Source organism: Macrobrachium rosenbergii, chromosome 41 (genome assembly GCF_040412425.1).
Source record: "Macrobrachium rosenbergii isolate ZJJX-2024 chromosome 41, ASM4041242v1, whole genome shotgun sequence".
NCBI lineage: Eukaryota > Metazoa > Arthropoda > Malacostraca > Decapoda > Palaemonidae > Macrobrachium > Macrobrachium rosenbergii.
In genome coordinates this window covers 11,464,482-11,486,764 of record NC_089781.1, presented here as the reverse complement: position 1 = coordinate 11,486,764, position 22,283 = coordinate 11,464,482, and the positions used below count along the sequence as shown (strand labels likewise).

The 22,283-nt window shown below is 34.7% G+C and overlaps 1 protein-coding gene across 4 annotated transcripts in view; it reads left to right on the top strand.

The window, feature by feature from the left end:
- Window positions 1–22,283, top strand: part of LOC136826643 (short-chain dehydrogenase/reductase family 16C member 6-like) — a 67,880-nt gene extending 45,597 nt beyond the window's left edge. Inside the window, exons 3-9 of one of the 4 annotated variants that reach the window (XM_067083972.1) lie at window positions 8,690–8,814; window positions 9,567–9,677; window positions 10,880–11,041; window positions 11,888–11,970; window positions 13,216–13,332; window positions 14,700–14,810; window positions 21,143–22,283. In XM_067083972.1, coding sequence (XP_066940073.1) covers window positions 8,690–8,814; window positions 9,567–9,677; window positions 10,880–11,041; window positions 11,888–11,970; window positions 13,216–13,332; window positions 14,700–14,793 — 692 coding nt within the window. In that variant the 3' untranslated portion in view covers window positions 14,794–14,810; window positions 21,143–22,283. Of the gene's footprint in view, window positions 1–2,918; window positions 3,058–4,717; window positions 4,842–8,689; window positions 8,815–9,566; window positions 9,678–10,879; window positions 11,042–11,887; window positions 11,971–13,215; window positions 13,333–14,699; window positions 14,811–21,142 lie in introns of those variants that run through there. The other 3 variants (XM_067083973.1, XM_067083974.1, XM_067083971.1) reach the window with 3 other exon arrangements.

Genomic DNA, 22,283 nt, shown 5'->3' with positions numbered 1-22,283 from the left:
TGATAGAAATTCATTTCTCGGTATAATGTGGTTCAGATTCCACAATAAGCTGTAGGTCCCGTTGCTAGGTAACCAGTTGGTTCTTAACCACGTTAAATAAGTCTAATCCTTCTGGCCAGCCCTAGGAGAGCCGTTAATCAGCTCAGTGGTCTGGTTAAAACTAAGGTATACTTAACCTTTTTATCTCTGCTACTACTACGACTACAGACTCCAAGGGATACTTTAATCTCATCCAGAAAAAAGCAGATTGCCTTGCGTATATCCAGCCTTCCTATCTGAGGTAGTTTTTTTTTTCTTTCATACCCTAAGCTAAGCAGGGGTGACAGAGAATTGCGCAACATCCTTGTACCTTGTACCTTTTTTTCTCCGGCGGCTGTACTTTGATTGTGAAGACATATACTGTACTTTATGTAACAGTACTCTGTAATTATTTAAATGTGTGCTGTGCGCTTATCCTCGAATCTTGAAGTGGAACATTTTTTTTTTTATCCTTTTAATTCTGGCTTGCCAGTATGAAAGAACGTCATAATTACCAGATAAAACTGACTGTACGTTGGAATCGCTTCGGGTTTTAAGGGAAGTTCCTGGTTATTTGAATCGAGGAGGAAAGGTAATTTCGATGAATATATTAACAAATATGAACTTGAGTTGAAGATAACCATATGACATAAGAAACTTAATTGCTAAAGGGAAAGGAAGTTTGAATTGTTCAAAACTCGAATTGAAGCTGAACACACAAAACGTGCATATCCAGTGACTGAATGGTCTGTTACGTGGAAAAATATTACTTGACATCCAAGGTCAAATTATTATTTACATGTATCATTTCATGCAAAGCGCGGGCAATTAAATAGTGCCCTTATTCTCTTTAATCCTGGTCAGAAGACAGAAAAGAAAGAAAGATAAAAATTTTGGTTGTATTCTATGACGAATGGAAGTAGTACTTTGGGAATATGTCAACCCATGGAAGAACAAGTAAAGAGTGCGCCGAAGTTTCTTCGGCTTAATCGAGTTCTGTACCGCCGCTACAACGCATAATCAAGGCCATCGAAAATAGACCTCTTTCGGTGGTCTCGGTATAATGCTGTGTGAGCTGCGGCCCATGCATCTTAATCACGGCCCGGTGGTGGCTTATCCTATATCGTTGCCAGAAGCACGATTATGGCTAACTTTAATAACCTTATAAATAAAATAAAAACTGAGAGTAGAGGGCTTCAATTTAGTATGTTTGATGAATGGAGGGTGGATGATCAACATACCAATTTGCAGCCCTCTAGATTCATTAGTTTTTAAGATCTGAGGGCGGACAGAAAAAGTGGGGACGGATAGACAAAGCCGGCACAACAGTTTTCGTTTACAGAAAACTAAAAATGTGAAAAGTTTAAACTGTAGTGTTGCAATTTGCTTCCCGTGTCTGGAGTCACGGGGGTCATCAGAGTTCAGAGTTTGCACCCGCAACCTGCGTTTAGCAAGTTCCTTTCTGTGCTTCACCTTAAACATGATTACCTTGTTGAACTTGGCTGAAGTATTTCAGGAGTCAGGAATCTGGCGTTGTTTCGTTGATTGAGAACAATTTTGGGGGTGGGCATATGCTACTTCATTTCTTTAGAGGCAGGCGTATGTAGAAGCATACACGCATACATTTACGAAAGAGGATCAAAGTATGTCTTCGACTATAATCGTAAATACAGACTGTACATGACAATATTCTCTCTCTCTCTCTCTCTCTCTCTCTCTCTCTCTCTCTCTCTCTCTCTCTCTCTCTCAAATTAGCACACAGAGTAGTAATACTCTTTTGGCGAGCTACGCAGCCATTGTTTGGGAAAAACTTTCAAAGAAATAAAAGTTAAAAAAAAACTCATGACTGTCGTAGATTGTTAGAAAATATCCTCCCGTTCTTTTAAATCTGTAGTGAGGAGCACAATGGTCATTCGTCAGCATGAAAAATATCGGAATCATAGATACCCGAAAGGAGGTAACTCTTAAGCCGCCTCATCTTCCAAGGTGCAATTAAAGTGAATTGTTTTTACCTGAAGTTCGGTGAATTGTAGGTCGAAACTGAGACAAGATCTGAACTACCGATAACTAAAATTTATGAATCGGTAAGGGAACCAGAGGACGTGATATATCATTGTAGAGAAAAGACTTAAAGACTACGGTGATGCAGTCCAAAGACTAAAAGACTTAAAGACAAAGAAAGGCGGGAAACTTTCACGACTGTAAGAAGGAATATAAAACAGTCAGGAACTTTTGGACGCCAAAGGAAGTCTGGGAACTTTAGGATTGTTTAAAAGAAATTCCGGTAACTGCACCAACCACAACGAGTTCTTGAGCTTTACTACGACTGAAAGAAGGAACTTCAGACGAATTCTAAAATTTTTTGGAAGAAGTTGACGATGAAATGTAAACGTTTTAGAAATTTGTGGAATATATATATATATATATATATATATATATATATATATGTATATATGTATATATATGCATATATGTGTATATAATTGATATATAATAACAATGCATGTGTGTGTGTTAAAACAATGTTTTATTAGATAATAATATGTGTCATATATGTTTAGAATATTGCTGCATCATTCGCTAGACCTTGGCTGCAGTACTCTTGTCAACTTCTTGCCATTTGTAGAGCAGAAACCACTTCATACACGCAATGAGATGTTGAGGTTCCAATAAAAACAAGAAACTAGAACTTACCCACTTGATTAGATTATTTAAATGGTATCCTAAGTCTGTATGCGAAAGTGTTGCTGGCTTCTCAGTACTTCGCAAGTTAAGTGCAAATGTTGCTGAGTTAATTGCCTTGTTAATAACTGTGCTGATTTATTTACATTTCTCTTGGTGGTAGTCAAGCTTTTATTCTTACCTGGCGTCTGGTGAGAAAGGTGGCAAAGGTGGTCCTTATAGTTATTTACGCGATGCTGACCTCTCAGTTCAGTTTATCTGTTTATTTTGAAGACAAAGCTGTACAGCACATTATTGTAGGTGTAAAGGGTTACCTGTTTGTCCTCCAAATACCCAAGATTTCTTCATGGTTTTTTGGTACGCTAAGATGCTCAAAGTGAACTCTCTCTCTCTCTCTCTCTCTCTCTCTCTCTCTCTCTCTCTCTCTCTCTCTCTCTCTCTCTCTCTCTCTCTCTCTCTCTACGAGCAAGTGGTAACGCGTTCAGCTTATACCTGAACCGCACGAGGAGGGAACGAATCTCAGAGTTGCCAATTTAGCGATTTTGTCCCTAGATCTAGAGAATTTGAATGTCATCTAGCGACATTTATTGGCCACTAACTACAAGGAGCAAATCTAGAGATTTCCTTTAAAATCTAGCGACAAATCTGGAGAATTCTAGTAATTTTGAACTACCTACGAAATTTTGCGTTATTTTTATTATTCAAAGAAAAAAAAATAGTGGAAAGTGCCCAAATTAAGACCTTCTATATTCCCAAAATAAACATGAATACAAGAGTACGCAAGTGTGATGTCACCCCCCACCTACCATAGACGTGTAAGTCCCGTAGCACGGTAGCGATCTCGTAGAGTACATGTTCAATATTGCTTCTAAATATTTTCGTATGGATTCGTACCAATGCCCAGCCTACCTACTAGTACTAAGTATCACGTAGTTACGACTCACGTTCGGAACTTCAGGATTAATAGTGTTTTTATAATTGCCGCTGTGTAAGATTATCTGTTACTTAGTGATATAATCAACTTATTCTTAGAAGTTTTTGATAAACAGAGGAGCTCTTGCATGACACGACATACACAAATGCATAAATATTTCACACACACACACACACACACACACACACACACACACACACACACACACACACACACAATATATATATATATATGGGGAGTGAGAGTGAGTATATCTCTTAACATATTTGTGTCCAGATTGAATCTCAGCAACTATTAGAGTTACAGTGACAGTGTTGTAATTTGCAGCCAGATCACATAATTATACTACTGGTATGTTAAAATATCAATTAAAAAATGTGACAATATCTGCTAATTCATTGCCCTTTTTACAGTATTCTATTTTTAGCTACTTTTTTTAGGGAAATTCCATATGACTTTAGCTACTGTTTGGCTACTTTTGCAAGCCTATCTAGCGACATTTGAAAAGTTGAGTTGGCAACCCTGAACGATATGGGCGCTATAAAAACCAGTATCCCCCAGTTAACGCAAGCAGTGGTTTTAGTTCATGGTTGTTAGTCTACTGTTGTTTGCTGCAGCTGGTATGGAGAAAAAGTGAAAGAGAGAGAGAAATAAATGAGTGATTAGTGCCCCGTCAATGTATACCTACAGATAATTGGGAACGGAAGACCCTTGACGTGGTAATCCTCACCCATAGTCTCTCTAGGCCGTCTTCTCACCCAACCATAATGCTGTAGAGCTGTTCGTAAAGTACTCTACTGGTGCAAGGTATTCACAGGCGTTTTCCCCAGTTTTAGTCATTATTATCAAGTATAAGATAGGCGGAACCCACTCGTTAGCGCCCGTGTTGTTCATAACTAAAGTTATTTATATAATATATATATATATATATATATATATATATATATATATATATATATATATATATATATATATATATATATATATATATATATATTTGATTTACCTCTCATCGCTAACTTTTCAAAGTAGTCATCAATCATTTGACATTTATACAGTCTGGTCCCATTTCCGTGTTGTTAAGACAGCCAGGTAGAAATGTGTATTGCCGGTAATGAGACACGACTGATCTTTATTATCCTTGTAAATTTCAGCCGTAGCCTGCAGCAGTGCAGCCCTTCAGTGTCCTTGGGAACTTTATTGCTAGGTGCTTCCCGTTTTTATTTTTTGTCGGGTGCTATTCGCGTAAATATTTGTGCATCTTAATAATATTCATAAATCTTCGACAGCCGGTATAAAGTCATCTCTTGTTGTGTACTACCAAACTCTATATCTGATGGCAGGAGTCAATCCACAGGCGGTAGCCTGGTCTCAAAATATCTGCACATGAGACAAGCACGTTCCGTTGAAGATTAAGTATTTTATACTTTAAAAGACACCTTTGTGATGGTATCTGCCTAACCTACATTGGCCTATACCCCAGCTCCGCCCACCCTAACCACCCGTTTTAGAAAAACTTAAGAATTCATGGTGTCTAGTTGTTGCTGTAAGCCTTCAAAATGGATATGAAATGGAGGTAAATTTTTACAACAGTTCCAACTCCATTTTTCTAAAGTAATTATGTATTATTGTGTGTTTTAATGTGTTCTGAATAGTTATGATATTAATACATAGGGGAAATTATTTTTTTTTGAGTTACTATTGTATACACCCCTACTACATCCAACAAGGTTGGGTACCCTTTGGGAATGTGGAGTTTTGGGTGGGGTAAGTCACCGTCGACACAAAACAGCATTTGGTAAATTTTTACAACAGTTCCAACTCCATTTTTCTAAAGTAATTATGTATTTTTGTGTGTTTTAATGTGTTCTGAATGGTTATGATATTAATACATCGGGGAAATTATTTTTTTTTTTTAGTTACTATTGTATACACCCCTACTACATCCAACAAGGTTAGGGACCCTTTGGGAATGGGGGGCTTTTGGGTGGGGTAAATCACCATCAACACAAAACAGCATTTGAATTAATGAATAAAATGAGGTAAATCATAGCATACCTAGCAAGCCATAGTCAGGCGACGTAGGCTAGTGTAACGTAGCCTAACATCCCTTAACCGCAAAGGTGGCGGAACAAGCCGCGCCTTATCCGCATTTTTAAGGATTCTTGGCAGGCACGTATTTACTGGCAAGAGGTAATGTTGCGCTGCGCGCCAGCCACAGGGGTTACAGAAGGTAAATCATGTTACAATATTATTTTAAAAATAATTATAAATTTACCTTATTTGGATGGACACAAACGTTTTGATGGGTTATATCCAGAACAAGATGGTTGTGGCTCATCTACAGTGTCATCGTTGTCGTCATCAGAAAATGATTCCCTAGGTGGTGATGGTGGCTTCAAGTAAATATTGGTGTAAAACTGAACTGTACTGCTGCAGGTAACACTCCATGTCTTTAAAAATCAATGCATCATGTTTCATTTTCAAAGAAATCGTGAATTAAGCGAAAATAATCAGTTACAAGACGAACACAGACTGGACATAACCTCACTCCATGACAGACTTTAACCAAATGGCAAGGGAAAATGTCTGACACCTGTAAGATTTTCACCAGGTCACGTGACTCCTAGACAACACGTAACTACCCACAATGCAATTTTAAGAGGGAAAAAATTCGCATCAGAACCACAATGCAGTTCTAAACAAAAACAAATTCGCATCAGAGCACAAACTGTGTCCATGTTAAAGTAAACAAAACACTTAGAAATTTTTCGAGGATGGAGAGTATATAAACATTCATATCTCGAATATGGTGAATTTCCCCAAAAAGTGTTCAGAGACAAAGTTTAATTATTTTTTGTGCAAAATGCATCTATAATACTATAATTATTATAGAATGAGTTGGAATTAATGAATAAAATGAGGTAAATCATAGCATACCTAGCAAGCCATAGTCAGGCAACTTAGGCTAGTGTAATGTAGCCTAACATCCCTAAACCGCAAGGGGCTGGCGGAACGGCGTTTCACGCCTTGTCTGCATCTATAAAGATTCTTGGCAAGCTTGTACATACCGACAAGAGGTGATGTTGCGCTGCGCGCGCTAGCCACAGGTGTTACAGGAGGTAAATCATGTTACAATATTATTTTAAAAACAATTATAAATTTACCTTAATTGGATGGACACAAACGTTTTGATGGGTTATATCCAGAACAAGATGGTTGTGGCTCATCTACAGTGTCATCATCATCGTCGTCGTCATCAGAAAATTATTCCCTAGGTGGTGATGGTGGCTGAGTGTCACTTAAAGGTGGATATAATTTAGCAGCTTCAAGTAAAAATTGGTGTAAAACTGAACTGTACTGCTGCAGGTAACAATCAATGTTGTCTTAAAAAATCAATGCATCATGTTTCATTTTCAAAGAAATATTTTTTGAACTGTAGGGCTATGGTCCTTTGGAGAATTTTTCAGTTTTTGGAAAGGGTGCAATTTAGAACCTTTGTTTTATTTTGTGTACTGTTGGCTCATTATCACTTGCCACTGTTTTCACAAAAGTTGTCAGTTTGCAACCAAAAATACAAAGTGGAAGCCATACTGTTCTGGAGAAGGTTCTGAACATTGTCAAAAATGGAATAGTAATACTTTCACAAATCCAGAATTATTTCACACATTTTTATACAGAGAACCCAAGACAGGACTTTTAACTGTTTGAGTTAACTGTGTTTTGCATCATTTAATGGCATTGCGCTTTTTATGAGAGCCCAGAGACTGTTTATTAAGACCAGTTTTTATGAGCCCTCTACCTGCAGGTGGTTTGTGAATTTTCAGTTTTTTTGGATAATTGCTGGTTTGCTAGTCATGTTTTTTACATATGTTTATATACCAAGGGCATTACTTCCTATTACATCTGTTCTGCATGTATGAATGTAAATATATATTCAAAGGACTGAAAATAAATCAATTATAACCATTGGTTTTTATTATGACTATTATTTATGACTATGTATATATAACTTTGAATACAATATTTGTGTGTACTGTATTAATTGTATACATAACTGTTAATGCCCTATATGATGATTAGCATTACAGTATTTCATATTGGTTAATCCTTATAAGATAGAAATATTCATTGCCCTTAAGCTCGTTCTTTTTATTTATTAACTCAGTTTTATGGTATCTCCATTCATCAAGGACGTGATTTTTTTGGTCTTTTATTTTTACCTGCCAAATGAGTGTTACACAGTAGTTTAAAATAGTCTAGGCTCCCTTTCTTCCAAATAAGATTAGTAAATAAAATTGTGATCAGAAATAAATTGAAATATTCCCATTTGCTGTCATGTTTTCATCATCATTGCCTCATAGGCCATGTGATGCAGATGCCTCTGTGAAGTTCTTCCTTTCATATCTTTTTTTATGCTTTCTCTACCATAAATCTCCACATCGTTAAGTTTGTTTTACTGTATCCCTTTTTTTTATCGAGTGCAAAAAATATTCATTCATATCTTTAATCATCTGGTTGACGTCACATCATGGTCTCTCCTCTGAGGGCATTGTAATTCCTTTTGAGTTTCGTAATTCCTGATGTTACATAAGGTGTTATGCAAATGGGTATTGGATATTCCTTTCTTGACATGTAGTTGGCATCTGTTCATTTGATGAGTCATAAAAGGTTTTGAAATCTGTAGGTTGGAAAATGGTAAATGTCTCTTGTATTATACATGTTTGATGCCTCAAAAGGGAAGTGATTGAAAGCTGCCACCAGAATCTCTGGGCAATCTTGAAGCTTAAGAAGGGGGATTAGCATCACTCACAAGGTCGGTTCTTGTCATATGAAGCCTTAAGAAGGAACAGTTCCCCTGATCACATATTAGCTATGGTTACAGTTTGTAAGGTGCACTCTCAGTAGTGTTTTTCCTTGCTTTTCTTCTTGTAGTAATGTTAAATCTACTAGTACTACTGTCAGTAGTACTACTACTATTACTGGCATTTTTGTTATCACACCAATCAGTATGTATTGTTAATTATGTCAACCTAACTCAACCATGTTCTTCAGGAAACGACGAAACTGTGAAAGCAGTTAAAGCTAGTGGAGGCGAGTGTGTTGCATACACAGTTGACCTATGTAACCGGAATGCCATCTACGCAGCTGCTGCTAAAGTCAAAGAAGAAGTGGGCAAGGTAAGCAGATGCTGCTGCTGCTGTTTTTTTTTTTTTTTTTTTTTTTATTAAGTCTGGCAGGGGATGATCCCCAAGAAAAGAGAGGACAGTGATCACTGTCATATTCACACTTAAACAGCAGAATTGATCCTCCTCATGCACAAAGCTTCCATAGCACCAGCCACTTCATATACATTCACAGAGGGCTCACCAGCAGTGTATCGAATACCTTGCACTTTTCCATAAGACTCACCATTTTCTTTCACTCTAAAATTAAATGTTACTCTGCCTCTATGTGCTACCTACCTTCACCTGCAAATCACCCAGCAAAACCACTCTTACTTGTTCTCCAATCCAGCCAGGAATGAATTCACTCTTAAAAAGGCTTTTCTTGTGCTCGGTACAGTTTCCTATGCCTTGCTCTGTTTTATCAGTACAATTCTGGGGTTAACATATTTATATTCTTTCACACATCTAGTCTTCTTGACACAACAGCCTTTACTTCTGCTTTGCATTTCACCCACCCAGACACTTTATCCTTCTTAGCTGTGAACACCATCCCTTTGTTTTGGTCTTGGTTTTCTTAGAAACATATTGTAGTATTTTTTGACATATTACCAGTTCTGTGACATTCAAAGTATTTTTTGACTTATTACCAGTTCTGTCACATTCAGACCATTGAAGCATGACTTGTTTTTGCAACATAATTAGTTTAATTAGTTTATTAAGACATCCTGACAACAATAAATAATGTAGAATTTTCTCATTTCCAGGTTGATATTCTGGTCAACAATGCAGGTATCGTCTCTGGGAAAAATTTCCTAGAGGTTCCTGATCACCATGTGGAACGCACGTTCAATGTTAATGTTTTGAGTCATTTTTGGGTAAGTGAGTTTATTATGCAACACGTAGGTTATGTGACTTTCCCTTTTTATCTTATATGGTTGCATTCATATATACTTCAAGTAATGTTTGTGATTAGAGTAACTGTCTTAGCGTGTTTAAATTTAAAAAATTTATAATTTGTGCATGCTTGCTTAAACTACAATTTGCTCATGTGTGTCTATTACAAATATGTACATATCCAGTAGATGACGAGTTTAGATCTCTTGCAATAAGTAAGCTTATCTCTACTCTTCAAGATTTCACGTAATCTTAAATGAGTTAAGTTATGGCAATTGTTCATTAAAGTTAATTTGGTTATGCTTTGGTGTATTTATTGACAATCTTCTTGAGAGAGAGAGAGAGAGAGAGAGAGACAAAGGGGGGGAGTGGGGGTTGGACTTGTAGGGAGGCTTTTATATCATGTTACACTGGTTAACCTCAGGTATGGCTATCCCAGCATCTTTAATGAGGAACCACAGGCAACCAGCCCTCCTATTACTTGAGTATAGAAGAGAAAAGATATCCCAGAGTTTAAAAAAGAAAAAAAGGCTGTAACTAATGAGGAAACAATATGAAGAAGGGTTGATGAATGATTATAAAAGAAATCCAAATGCCTCATAGTAAAATTTATTGTTTTCTGTATAGTTTTTCAGTTCAATTTTTCTTTCATGGGTTGCAAGGAAGCTTAACCAAACCACAGTCTATTGAACCATATTAGTAGAGTCTGAGTTCCCTTCCATTTTCAGGAGTAAGAGAATACTTGACTTTGAAAGTTTTGATTTTTAGTTCTTGGCTTCAAAGAATGTTGCCACATGTTTTTTATACTTGGAGTGACATGAAAAAACTGTGTATATAACCTAGCTATATTTTTGTCATTACAGTAGTGCTGTAGAAGGCATAGAAAAGTAGTCTTTTAGCATTTAATATCGCCAGGTTTATCCTTCTTTTAATGGTTAGAGCCTATGATATTTTCATGATTCAAAAAAGTTTTGACTATTTTAAGGAGTAGATTTTTGTGTACGCATTGCAGAAAGCAATGTTTTGGAGAATCTGATACTCTGTCACCTCTATTGGGCTTTTGTTTAGGATTTATAGGTTATTACAGTACAGTAAAGGAATTTAAAGTAAGGTGATTTATTATTTTTAGTTCATTTCATGTGAAAATTTGAGAACACTAAACTCTTTCCTTTTTCACAAACAGACAGTGAAAGCCTTCTTACCCGATATGATGGCATCAAACAAAGGGCACGTGGTAACAGTAGCCTCCCTAGCTGGACTTGCTGGTGTTAACAAATTAGTTGACTATTGCGCCTCAAAGTTTGCTGCTGTTGGATTTGATGAATCCCTCAAGTTGGAACTTATGGTAAGAGATTTGTACGTTTGCCAACTTTAAATTTCATGGTAAAATAGCAGTATGTAGAATCAAGGTATAGCATCCTCCTAGATCACTAAGTGTGTTTTGGAATCCATAACTAGCTTTCACTTACCAGTATGTTGGCCATCATATATACCTAACTGCCAGGTTTGTCTCATTGTGATCCATTTCTGTTTGCACCAGACTAGTTAACTGTGTTGAAAAATTCATTATTGTTTGGTGATCTACAAGGTGCAGGCCTTTACCCTACACAGCGCCCTCCTTATCCAGACTTGTAACGAGCCTTATCATTACTTACGGCAAAGGTTCATTAATCTTTTCATGAACAAGATTTGTGAAATTGTTAGTATTGTACACATTTTTGTCATTTTATCTCCTCTTTCATTCATAGTTAATCCAATGATATGCTGTACACTTAAGTGCAGTATAAATGTAACTAATTCTTTAGGAATGTAACAATCAGTTGATAAATTTTAATACTTTGGCTTTGGGCACTTGCCAATTCTGTCTATGCAGTGTGCACCTCTCATTTACCAAGCCTAGAGATAATTCTCTTTAGGGGATATTATAAAGTTGTTCTTTATGGTAGAATATTCATTTTAGTTGGGCCTTCAGAAATATTTTTAATGCATTTTCACTTGTTTTTGACAGATGTGATTTTATATCAGTAGATGTAAAATCATAAGTAACTTGAATTATTTAATTTTGTGGCAGATTGTAGAAAGGTTAGTATAATGTACATTTTAAAGACATTGTAGTTAATACATTTTTTTTTTGTCTATGCAAGGCATTGTTTTTATGCTGTAATGTTCATTACATCCCATTTGTTTTCAGGTTGGTGGTTACACTGGAGTCAAGACAACTGTTATCTGCCCATATTACATTAACACTGGCATGTTCGATGGAGTTAGATCCAAGTATGTTATTTAATGTTGTTGCATGACGTGTTTAAGTTAAGTTAAAAAGATACAGGTTATCCAGGTTAGGTCATTTAAGTAATGATAATACAGTAAGCAGAAAATAGCCAAAAATACTGGGAAAAATATTCTGTAATTGAGTTACTGAGCATATACAGTAGTTTTAGTTTTTTAATTTACACCAATAAATTTACACTATCTTTGAAGTGATCAATGCTTGCCTGCTGGCCCCATGAGTTAGTCCAATATTTCATGTTCTGGACATGGAACAGAGAAAGTGTAAGTTTTAACGGGTAAAACAAGGGCCTAACTGATCGAGAAGATATTTATGCCTTATAATTGCCATTTTGCTTGTGGGTAATTGAGAATTAATCCTTTGTGTGTCTTTTTAGTCTCTAGTCATCTTATACTGCTTTCTGCTTTTCACTGATTTAGTGTTCCTATCTTACTTGCATGTGGGCCTACAGTAGTGCTAGCAGTGCACCTCACACGCGGTGCACTGTAGGCATTGCTTAAGGTTCTTTGAAGCATCCCTTTGGCCCCTAGCTGCAACCCCTTTCATTCCTTTACTGCACCTCCCTTCATATTTTTTCGTCCATCTTACTTTACACCCTCTTCTAACAGTTGTTTCATGGTGCAACTGCAAGATTTTACTCCTATTACACCTTTGTAACCTTTTACTCCCAATTTTCCTTTCAGCTCTGAATGACCTTCGGCCTAAATTGTATTTTATGTGGGCTTACACTTGCTGGATTTTGGAAAAATAAAAGTAAAATGTTTAAAAATTCAAGTTTGGATATGAATTCATCAAAAAACTTTTTTATGCAAGTTTTCCCCTGTATGGAGTTAGATATGAAATGCGTTCTCTTCAATTTCCTGTGTCCATTGCATTTTGTCTGAACCTGTCATCTTATCTAGATCTTTATCCCCCTTTTTCTTGATTTGCTCTCCACCACTTCTTCATTTGTAATATGATCTTCCCATTGCACCAGCCACAAAACTCAACTCCCATAGACAAACTTTTTAGTAATCTCTATTTTCTAACTGGCTCCCTTAACCTCGTAAGTAAAGCTGAGATGTTTTGTAATTCAAATGAACATAGGTACTTTGCATGTACAGTACAGTATAGTAAATCTTTTAAGATGTCTGTGGAGAGAGTTTATTGTATTAGAGTAATAAGTGAATCATTCATGAAATTACAAAGATTGTTTTTAGCCGAGTTAAAAAAATTAAATGTTTTTTCAGGCTAATTCCAATCTTGAAGCCTGAATATGTAGCATCAGAAGCTGTGGATGGCATTCTGCTCAACACACCAATGGTCATCTTACCAGGATTTTGCCGTCTGCTGATCATCCTGAAGCTGTATGTATAAATGAACACTTGTTTTCTCAAATAGTCTCATTTAAAATCCTCAGGTTCCATTACCTAAGTTATTAGTACTCAAAATAATGAAATTTAGGTAGTCTTTTACTGTACAGAACTTTATTATTCCAAATGATTTTGTCAGACCTTTCTGATACAGTACATCTGTACACTATCATGTCAGTTGTGAGCTATAGTCAGATGCAAGGTGGGACAGGGAATTGTCCAAATCACCTTCACTGTGGAATGCTAAAATAAATCTTGTAATATAGTAAATAAGGTTATTAAAGGGTATAACTTTTGTTTGGCATGCAGTTGTTAGTGTTGTTGCTGCTTTATTAATTATATACATGCTAATATCTTTTTAGTGTATTAGGAAAAATCTCAGTAATAAGTACAGTATAATTTTAACTATACTTCAAAATTTTAACTATACTTCAAAATTTTTAGAAGTTTTTAGAATTTTACATTGTATATTGTACTCTAGTATAAACAAATTTTGATGTCTGTACTGAGGAATGCTAGATAAGAATTTTGCTTTCATATCAGCTTTCAGTGCTAGTGATTAAAATTTTGGAAAATGCACAGCACTATTTTGTTTTGTATCTTGCAACGTAAATTACTAACTTAGTAGATTTTCAAGTTGAAGTAAAAAAAATATGAACTTGAAGTCATACTAGTTTTAGTCACACTTTATAGTACTGTACATTCCCTTTTGCTTTGTAAATGTAACATCACAAATTTTAGCAGCAGCTTTAAAAGAAATATGAAAAATCACCGATTTCATATATTTATGCAATGGAGATTATAAAAACATTCAGATTAAACTTTTTGTAAAGTTATAAAGCAAGGTTTGAGTACATAGAGTACAATTTACACAAAAAGAAATAACAATACACACATTGAGTAATACTGGATATGCTCTAATTATTTGAGAAGGTTAAGGTCTGCAACTGTCTTTCTTTCATTGGAGGTTGTTTCGAACTACAGTGTACTAAAGTTTTTCATCATTCATGATTTATTCAAAGCTTTGCATGAACCTAAAGGATTTGGGTTGTTAGATGTAAGGAAAGTCATAATATATATCCTTTTGCTGTTCTAAAAAAGGTAAAGGTTATGCATGGTAAATGTTAAACACTTCTGTCAGGGAATTCTGCATTAATACTTGCAGTTATGGATCAGCTTTTACAAGGATCACAGTACCACCCATATTCTCACAGCCAGTACATTTATAGAACAAGTTACACTTCAGTTGTAATTTATTTTTGTTTGAGAAACCAGTGAGAAACCAGTCAGCTGCATCCATAACTAGCAAGGGGAAAATGTTTGCTTGGGTCTCATTTTGCAAATGGAAATTATCTTTACAGCATTCTTCCAATGAAAGCCTTAATTATCTTGGGCAATCTCAGTGGAATTACCTGTGCCATGGATGATTTTGTAGGACGGAAGAAGGACAACTAATATTTATCGTTGCGCAGGTTTGTAGTTGGTGGTGGGACTAACAGGTGATGGTTCTTTTATGTTCATTTTGTTTATATAAGCACTATATTTTCTGTAGCTAAACAAAAAAGTGTTATGGCACACTCAAGTTTTACCTAAAGGGATTCCTGTGCAGAAAATACAGAATGATCTTGCTTAGTGAATGAGTAACTGATACAGAAATTTTTATAAATGTAAGACATTGATGACATGCTTCATTTTTAATTTATGGAGTGGATACACAAATTTATAAGATTGTGCTCATCCATTATCTCAATGGAAAAATTGTTCAGAGAAAATTAATAAACTAATTTTAACTTTTCAGTAGATAGTTTTTAAGTTTCATAGATTACCTTGATAATGATATGCTTAACAGGAATGAGCATGTATCTGTACTGTCATATTGTGGCATTTGAATTGTTTAGTACAGGTCGACCGTCACTTATTTCGGCTAGTGTAATTTCAAATTTTCTGGGTCACCGCACCAACCTGCTGCTACTGTTTGGTGCCGCTATTTTTGTGTGCACTCACGTATGTTCCCTACACACACAAGTATGCTTTAAGTTGTAAAAAAATTAGCAAATGCTGTAAAATATTAATGAGAACAGCATAAAATATAATTAAGAAAATCTTGAGCGTAATAACATGAAACAAAAGCTGTAGGAAGTACTCCCATGCGGTGAATGAGTTTGTGCCTAAGTGCACACCCTACATACAGGAGTGCATTTATCTTTTGGGTTGTAGAAATAGAAAGTGATAAAATACAGTAAAAATATAAATGAGAAGTGTAAAATGTAAATAAATTCATAAACATAAAACCAAAACAAGCTGTAGCAAGTTCTCAGACACCAGCCAGTAAGTTTGTACGTTCGTACATGCCCTACACACAATTGAGTTTACCGTTTTGGTTTTTAAAAATAAATTAGAAAATACAGTAAAAACGTAATGAGAATAGCGTAAAATATAAATTTAACAACACCAACCAACACATGCTGTAGCAAGTTCTCCAATGCCAGTGAATGAGTTCGTGTGTTCATACATCCGTTAGGCACACGATTGTGTTCGTCTTTTGGGTTGTAAAAATAAAATATAAATACAGTAAAAATATAAATGAGAATACTATAAAATATAAATAAAAACATAACCATAACAACAACCGAAAACAAGCTGTAGCAAGTTCTCCAATGCAAGTGAATGAGTTTTGTACATATGCCAGGCACATGATTGCTTTTATCTTTTGGGTTGCAAAAATAAAACAAAATGACAAATTGCATAAAAATACAAAAGAGAATAGTATAAAATGTAAATAAAAAAATCGTAAGCATAACAACACCAACCACAAAAGCTGTAGCAAGTTCTCTGATGCCAGTGAAATAAGTTTGTGCGTTCATACCTACCTAGGAACACGATTGCGCTTATCTTTTGGATTGTAAATGAATAAAAAGAAAATACAGTAAAAATATAAATGAAAATAACATAAAATATAAATTAAAAATTATGCTTAAAAATTATAAGCATAACAACACCAAACAAAACAAGCTAGTGCAAGTTCTCCACCGCCAGCGATTGAGTTTGCGCCTTTGCGTTTTATCTTTTGGGTTATAAAAATACAAATGAGAAAATACCGCAAAAGTATAAATGAGAATAGCATAAATATAAAAAAAAATCTAAGATGGAGAAAATGGGAATCCTGAAAGCCCTTCACCTAACTTACAGTCAATGTGCTTAGTTGCAAGTTCCAGCTCTTCATCATGGCAATGGCAGCAGTGAATTGCACTGGTGATTTTGCCTGTGCTTCATTAAAATTTCACTTTATTTTCATTTAATATTTTCTTCCTTATTAAACAACTTATACTGATTTACAAGGTACTTTAAAAGTAGGATGAGGTGGTTAACTGTTGGGTTAAGTGTATTTTAACCTAACCAATCTGTAAAATGGGAAAATCACTAATCTGGCACCCTGCAGATCCCGATGATCCTAGATCAGTGATGGTCGACCTGTATTGGCATTTCATATGTGGTAAATAGGACAGAACACTTATTTCATGGATCTACATTTCACTAAAAGAAAATGCTGTGACTACTGTACCTTGTAACCTTGTATTCTTTGTGTTTGTCCAAGTACTTTGGCAATTATGGTGCCACATTTAAGTAGTAATGTAACTACTGTTATATTCAAGGGATGAAATAGGCTCCCCTTGAGTGATATAGTATTTGAAATTTAGGGTCTGTGTTCAGATTCATCAATTTTACTGCACTTTAGGTTTCCAATAATTAATATCGTAGGAAGTGAAAAACTGGAATTACTTCAGATTCATCATTCCATACTTGTGTGACACACCACACACATTTCATGAAAAACTGGAATTATCTCGGATTCTACATTCCATACTTTAGACACCACACACATTTCATGAAAACTGGAATGATCTGATTCATTACTCCATACTTTTCTGAGGCACCACAGAGATTTCATGAAAAACGGGAATTATCTCAAATTCATCGTTCAATACTTGTGTGAGACATCAGAGATTTCATAGGTAATCTCATGGCTTGTTGCGTTATGGAATATTTTCCTGAATTTAAATCTATATTATTATTATGCTCTCCTCATATTAAATTCTAGTCACTGTATACTATATTGAAGTACAGAATCAACATTAGTGGTCTCTTCACAAGAGTTATGGTTTTAGAAGCCTTTTCCATGTAGTTTTTGCACCCAGGTCTTTTCATTGACATGCAACTGATTTAAAATTCTAGGTTTCTTTCTGGATTGCAATTCCCCTTTCAGAAACATTTTAGTCTCATCTTCAGTGGCACAAAAATGTGTATACTGTACTGAGAAAGTCTCAAGATCTTCAGTGACCTTTTTGTCCTGTGGAAATGTTTTGATTCTTTCATTCTTTAAGTTCTGAATATTGTTCCCCTGTTTGGGCTTTAGCAGCTGGTTCACATTGTACAAATTTTTGGTAAAAAAACTTGAAATACAATAAAATTCATACCTGTATATTAATTTCAGCTGCACAGAACCAGAGGTTGTGTGTGCTACTGTGTATATTGCTGACTCAAGCAAGTAGATGAAACTCAAAATTTTGAGTTGGGAATAGTGCTTAGGTGTCATGAAGACCACAAATTGGGCTATTTATATATAAAGAAATGTCATTTGCATCCAGAATATGTTCTGGTTGGTGGAACAGTAGTGACCGTAAAATTAAGCAAGCATTTATATTGTTATACTGGCCTATAATGGTATGTTGTTCGTACATTTCATACAAAATTTTTATCATTCTTTTGCTGATTTTCCAGTGCAGGCACTGTTTTTAGCCTTTAGGATAGTATTTTTGGGAACTGAGTTGAGGTTGTTTTAATAGTTAATAGTGATTAAAGATGTGATATCTCTGAATTTAAAGCTTCAAAACATTTTAGCAATTTCTTGAATGACAAGATTTGGGTACAGTACAGTAATCCATGCTAATGAGGTGCATGTTATGCCTTTCAGCACATTCTATAATGTATGTTCTTTATTTCATGCTACTTTTATTAGTTATTACGTGTATTGCTGTTTTTGATAATACAACTACTGTATGTAAAACAGGTAATTGTTTTTTCTTGTCATGAATTTTTTGCCCTTTAATTTTTAGTTATTGCTTGTCCAGAATTGTCCCAGTTTTCTTTTTAGAAGTACTCTAATTTGAAATTTTTATTATGCATCTTGGGTTTTAAAACTTCCACTTATAAATTGCAATATTTACATAAATAACAAATTTATGAAATTTATAACAGTTGATGAATATAAAGTTGGTTTTGTAGTAGGCTACACCAACCTTAACCATGCATACCTATTGCTTTTCTTGACTACAATGTACTACAGTAAATTACCGTACTTTTGCAATATTTCTTGATATTATTTAGTAGTTTCTTTTAACAAAGAACAGTGATACACAAATGTAAACAAAGCTGATGTTGATGGTATGCTTACATATCAATGTCAGCTTTGTTAACATTTGCGTATCATTTTTCTACATCAAAACAAAACCCTATATGAAACCAAGAAATATTGCTTAAGTACTGTACTGTATTACAGTACATTGTAGTAGAGATAAGCAATAGGTATGCATGGTTAAGCTTGTGTGTGTAGCCTGCTACAAAACTGCATCGTTTTAATTTTCATCAGCCATTATAAATTTCATAAAGTTGTTACTTACGTAAATACTGCAATTCTGTGTAAGTTTAATAACTCATGCATTCCTAGCATGCAGAGTAAAAATTTTGAATAAAAGCACTGTACTTCTAAACAGTAAACTGGGACAATTGTGGGCAAATAATAACTAAAAATTAAAAGGAAAAGAATTCAGGACAGAAAAACAGAAATTACTTGTTTCATATAGTTACATATTCAAAAACAGCAATAGAAACTAATAGAAGTAACTTAAAATAATAAAAGGAGCATGAAATAAAGTATGCAAATTACAGCTGTGCTGGAAGGCAAAATGCGTACCTCATTAGTAGAGAATACTGTACTGTACTCAACTCTAGTCATTTAAGAAATTGCTAAAATTTTTTTGCAACTTTCCATTTAGAAATTATATCAATTGGACCAATGACCGATGGTCTCATTTTTCATAAGTTGTATTTTAATAGAGATCTTTCACATTCACAATTGATCCCTGACCCTATTTTCTTGCCAAGAACAACCAGATTCACTGAACAACAGCACCAGTAAGCAGTAAATGTGCCCTGCTTTCTAACTTCTCAGTTCCAGAGGTCCTTTATTCCTCACACCGCTGGACTGTGGAACAGTCTCCCTGGAGATGATGTGTAATTGGAACCTCAGAAGTTCAAGAGAAGATGTAATGTTTCTACCTTAATATAATGCAACTTGTATTTTAGTATATAATTGTTATTTTTGGTTCAATAAGTTATCTATTTTTCTAATAACTGATCCCCTTTTGTATTTCCCATTACCTTCTGGTACTTCTTTTGAATGAATACCATATTCTTTGGAAGCTTGAATTTCAGGCCAATGGCTCTTGTGGGCTTGTTCCTTATGAATAGGGTTCATCTTCTGAGTAATGATGATAATTTTATAAATTAAAACAACCTAAACTCATCTATCAATGATTATTATCCTCAAGGCTAAGAATAGTGCCTGTCCTGGAAAATTAGCATCCTTGAATAATGTTAAGAAAGAGATAAGCCTTTAGGAAACTTTTAAAGTGCGAGTTAATCTTACATCAAAGTGATAAACAGCAGAGTTCAGTATATTGTAGAGGTGCTACATTACTCCATGCTTGGCAGCACTAGTTCTGTCTTGATGCTGTTATGTACAATACAAAATAATTATAAGCCTTTATGGTGATTGGCAAGGAGAGATTACATTGAAATTGTAAAAAACAGTACCGGTACCATAAATACTTAAGCTACTTTCATATAATATAAATTGTGGTAAAGTATGATGTGCAGTATACACAAAGATATGTACTTTACCATTGTACACATAGTCATCCAGTCTCTTTGTCTAGATATTTATTATTGTCGTTCATGTGCCACATCCTGTTACCTGAATGACTTTTTACAACGGGCATAATCTTATAGAACATAGAAATAATGTGAATCCAGACTTTGGTCATTAGGATGTTAAACTGCTTAAGTCTGTTATGCATTTGTATAAAAAATTGAACATTTCAGTTACGGTAAGTGCATTTTATATAACAATAAAAGGTACAAGTTTAGACACCATCATTTGACTAGTGGGATACACATTTTTGACAAATGCTGGTTTTAGTACATACCCTTGATCAAGTTCTATAAATTTCAAGGTTTCTAGTCTTATCTGAACTCAAGTACATTGCCAAAGTATTTGCATAGTACTTATTATGCTTTGCTGCTATTATCACTATGAAGGTTAAGTTTTCATTAGTGCCAGAGGTAGTTTTTGCATGTCAATGAAAACCATAGATTGCCTGAAATGCATTCTTTTGTACAAAAGCAGCTTGGTTTATTAGACATTTAAATGAGCAAAGGCATAAATATTTCTGCATGAAGTTAAACACAAAGTTAAAAATCACTTTTATATATATTGTCGCTTGAAGTTTGTTAGTTTTAAAGTTGAGGCATGTTAAGACTTGTTTATAGATGAGTAAAGCATAATGAGGTGGGTATTAGTTTGTTTGAATTTGTGTACTTGAAAGTTTTTCCAGTTATGAGAAATCTCATTTACCCTTACTGAAATACAAAAAATGTACAGTTTTTAATGCTAAAAGAATCTCTGAACTCAAGAATTAATCACTCATCAATTACAGAAATGTTATGATGTTATTTTCTCCCTCAGTGTCCTGCCTCTAAAGGGAGGGTACATGATGTACAAAGCCTGTGGTGGCCACATGACCATGGATGACTTCAAGGGCCGACCTGTAGAGAATGGGACTAAAGGACTTACAGAAAAACAGATGCTGGCTGCCCAAACTCCAAATGTATAAAATTTTGAGGAGCGCAGACAAGTGATGTATATATATGGTGTTGTTACTTTTAACTAGTTTACTGTATAGTCTTTTGACATTATATCACACGATTCTTGTCGAACATTTTTTAACATAACAAAGCTGTAATTGTCTGGTGTTCTTGCAAAACCAGTATTCATAATGAAAAACCTACATCAGATATCTAGAATTGATATTAACCCCATCTGAATAATGTATATGGGAAGTAATCACTGAACAGCTATTCAGCTCGATTTTTAAGGCATGAGATACTACCATGTACTGTAATGAGTTTCCCTGCTGAAGTGTACCTGAGTGTTACTTAGATTTAATTGTTCTGTGTGTAACTCGATTTTCTTATACCACAGAAATTTATTTCAAACAGAAACTTTCAATATCTTCAAACTCATTACATTCTTTGGAGCTAGACAATTTTATAGCTTATATAAAAAGATGTTGCTCTAAAATTTTCTTGTTAAATCAGTAAATCACAGTATACATTTTATTTTAAACTTTATCACTTCAAAGTCTATGCTTTTTAGTTTATCTAAAGAGGTGTGGCTTTCAAATTGCGAGAAGTGTTGAAACAATAAACCAAGTCACATAATACAATTTTTGAACGAGCAAAAGAGTAATTTTGTGAGTTTTTGCAGTTATCCAAACTATTATAAGCTACATTATATTAGTAAATACTTGGTTTTGACATTGGTGAATAATACAGTAGCAATAATTCATTGTTAATGATCCAAATCCAGAATATAGTGTTTTTGTGTTTGTGTGCCATTAAGAGCTTCCTTCACATTCTTGTGAAATATTTTCTTTTAAAAATTTTTTTATAGCTTCCGTAGATTACATTAATGTATTACGTATATTAATGTATTACAGTCAAGCTCAAAAACAATTTGAGTTATCTGCAAACACTTTGCGTTAGTCTTGTATTTTATAAGTAAATGTATTATTTTACTATGTAAGGCATTAAATTTATATAATGTG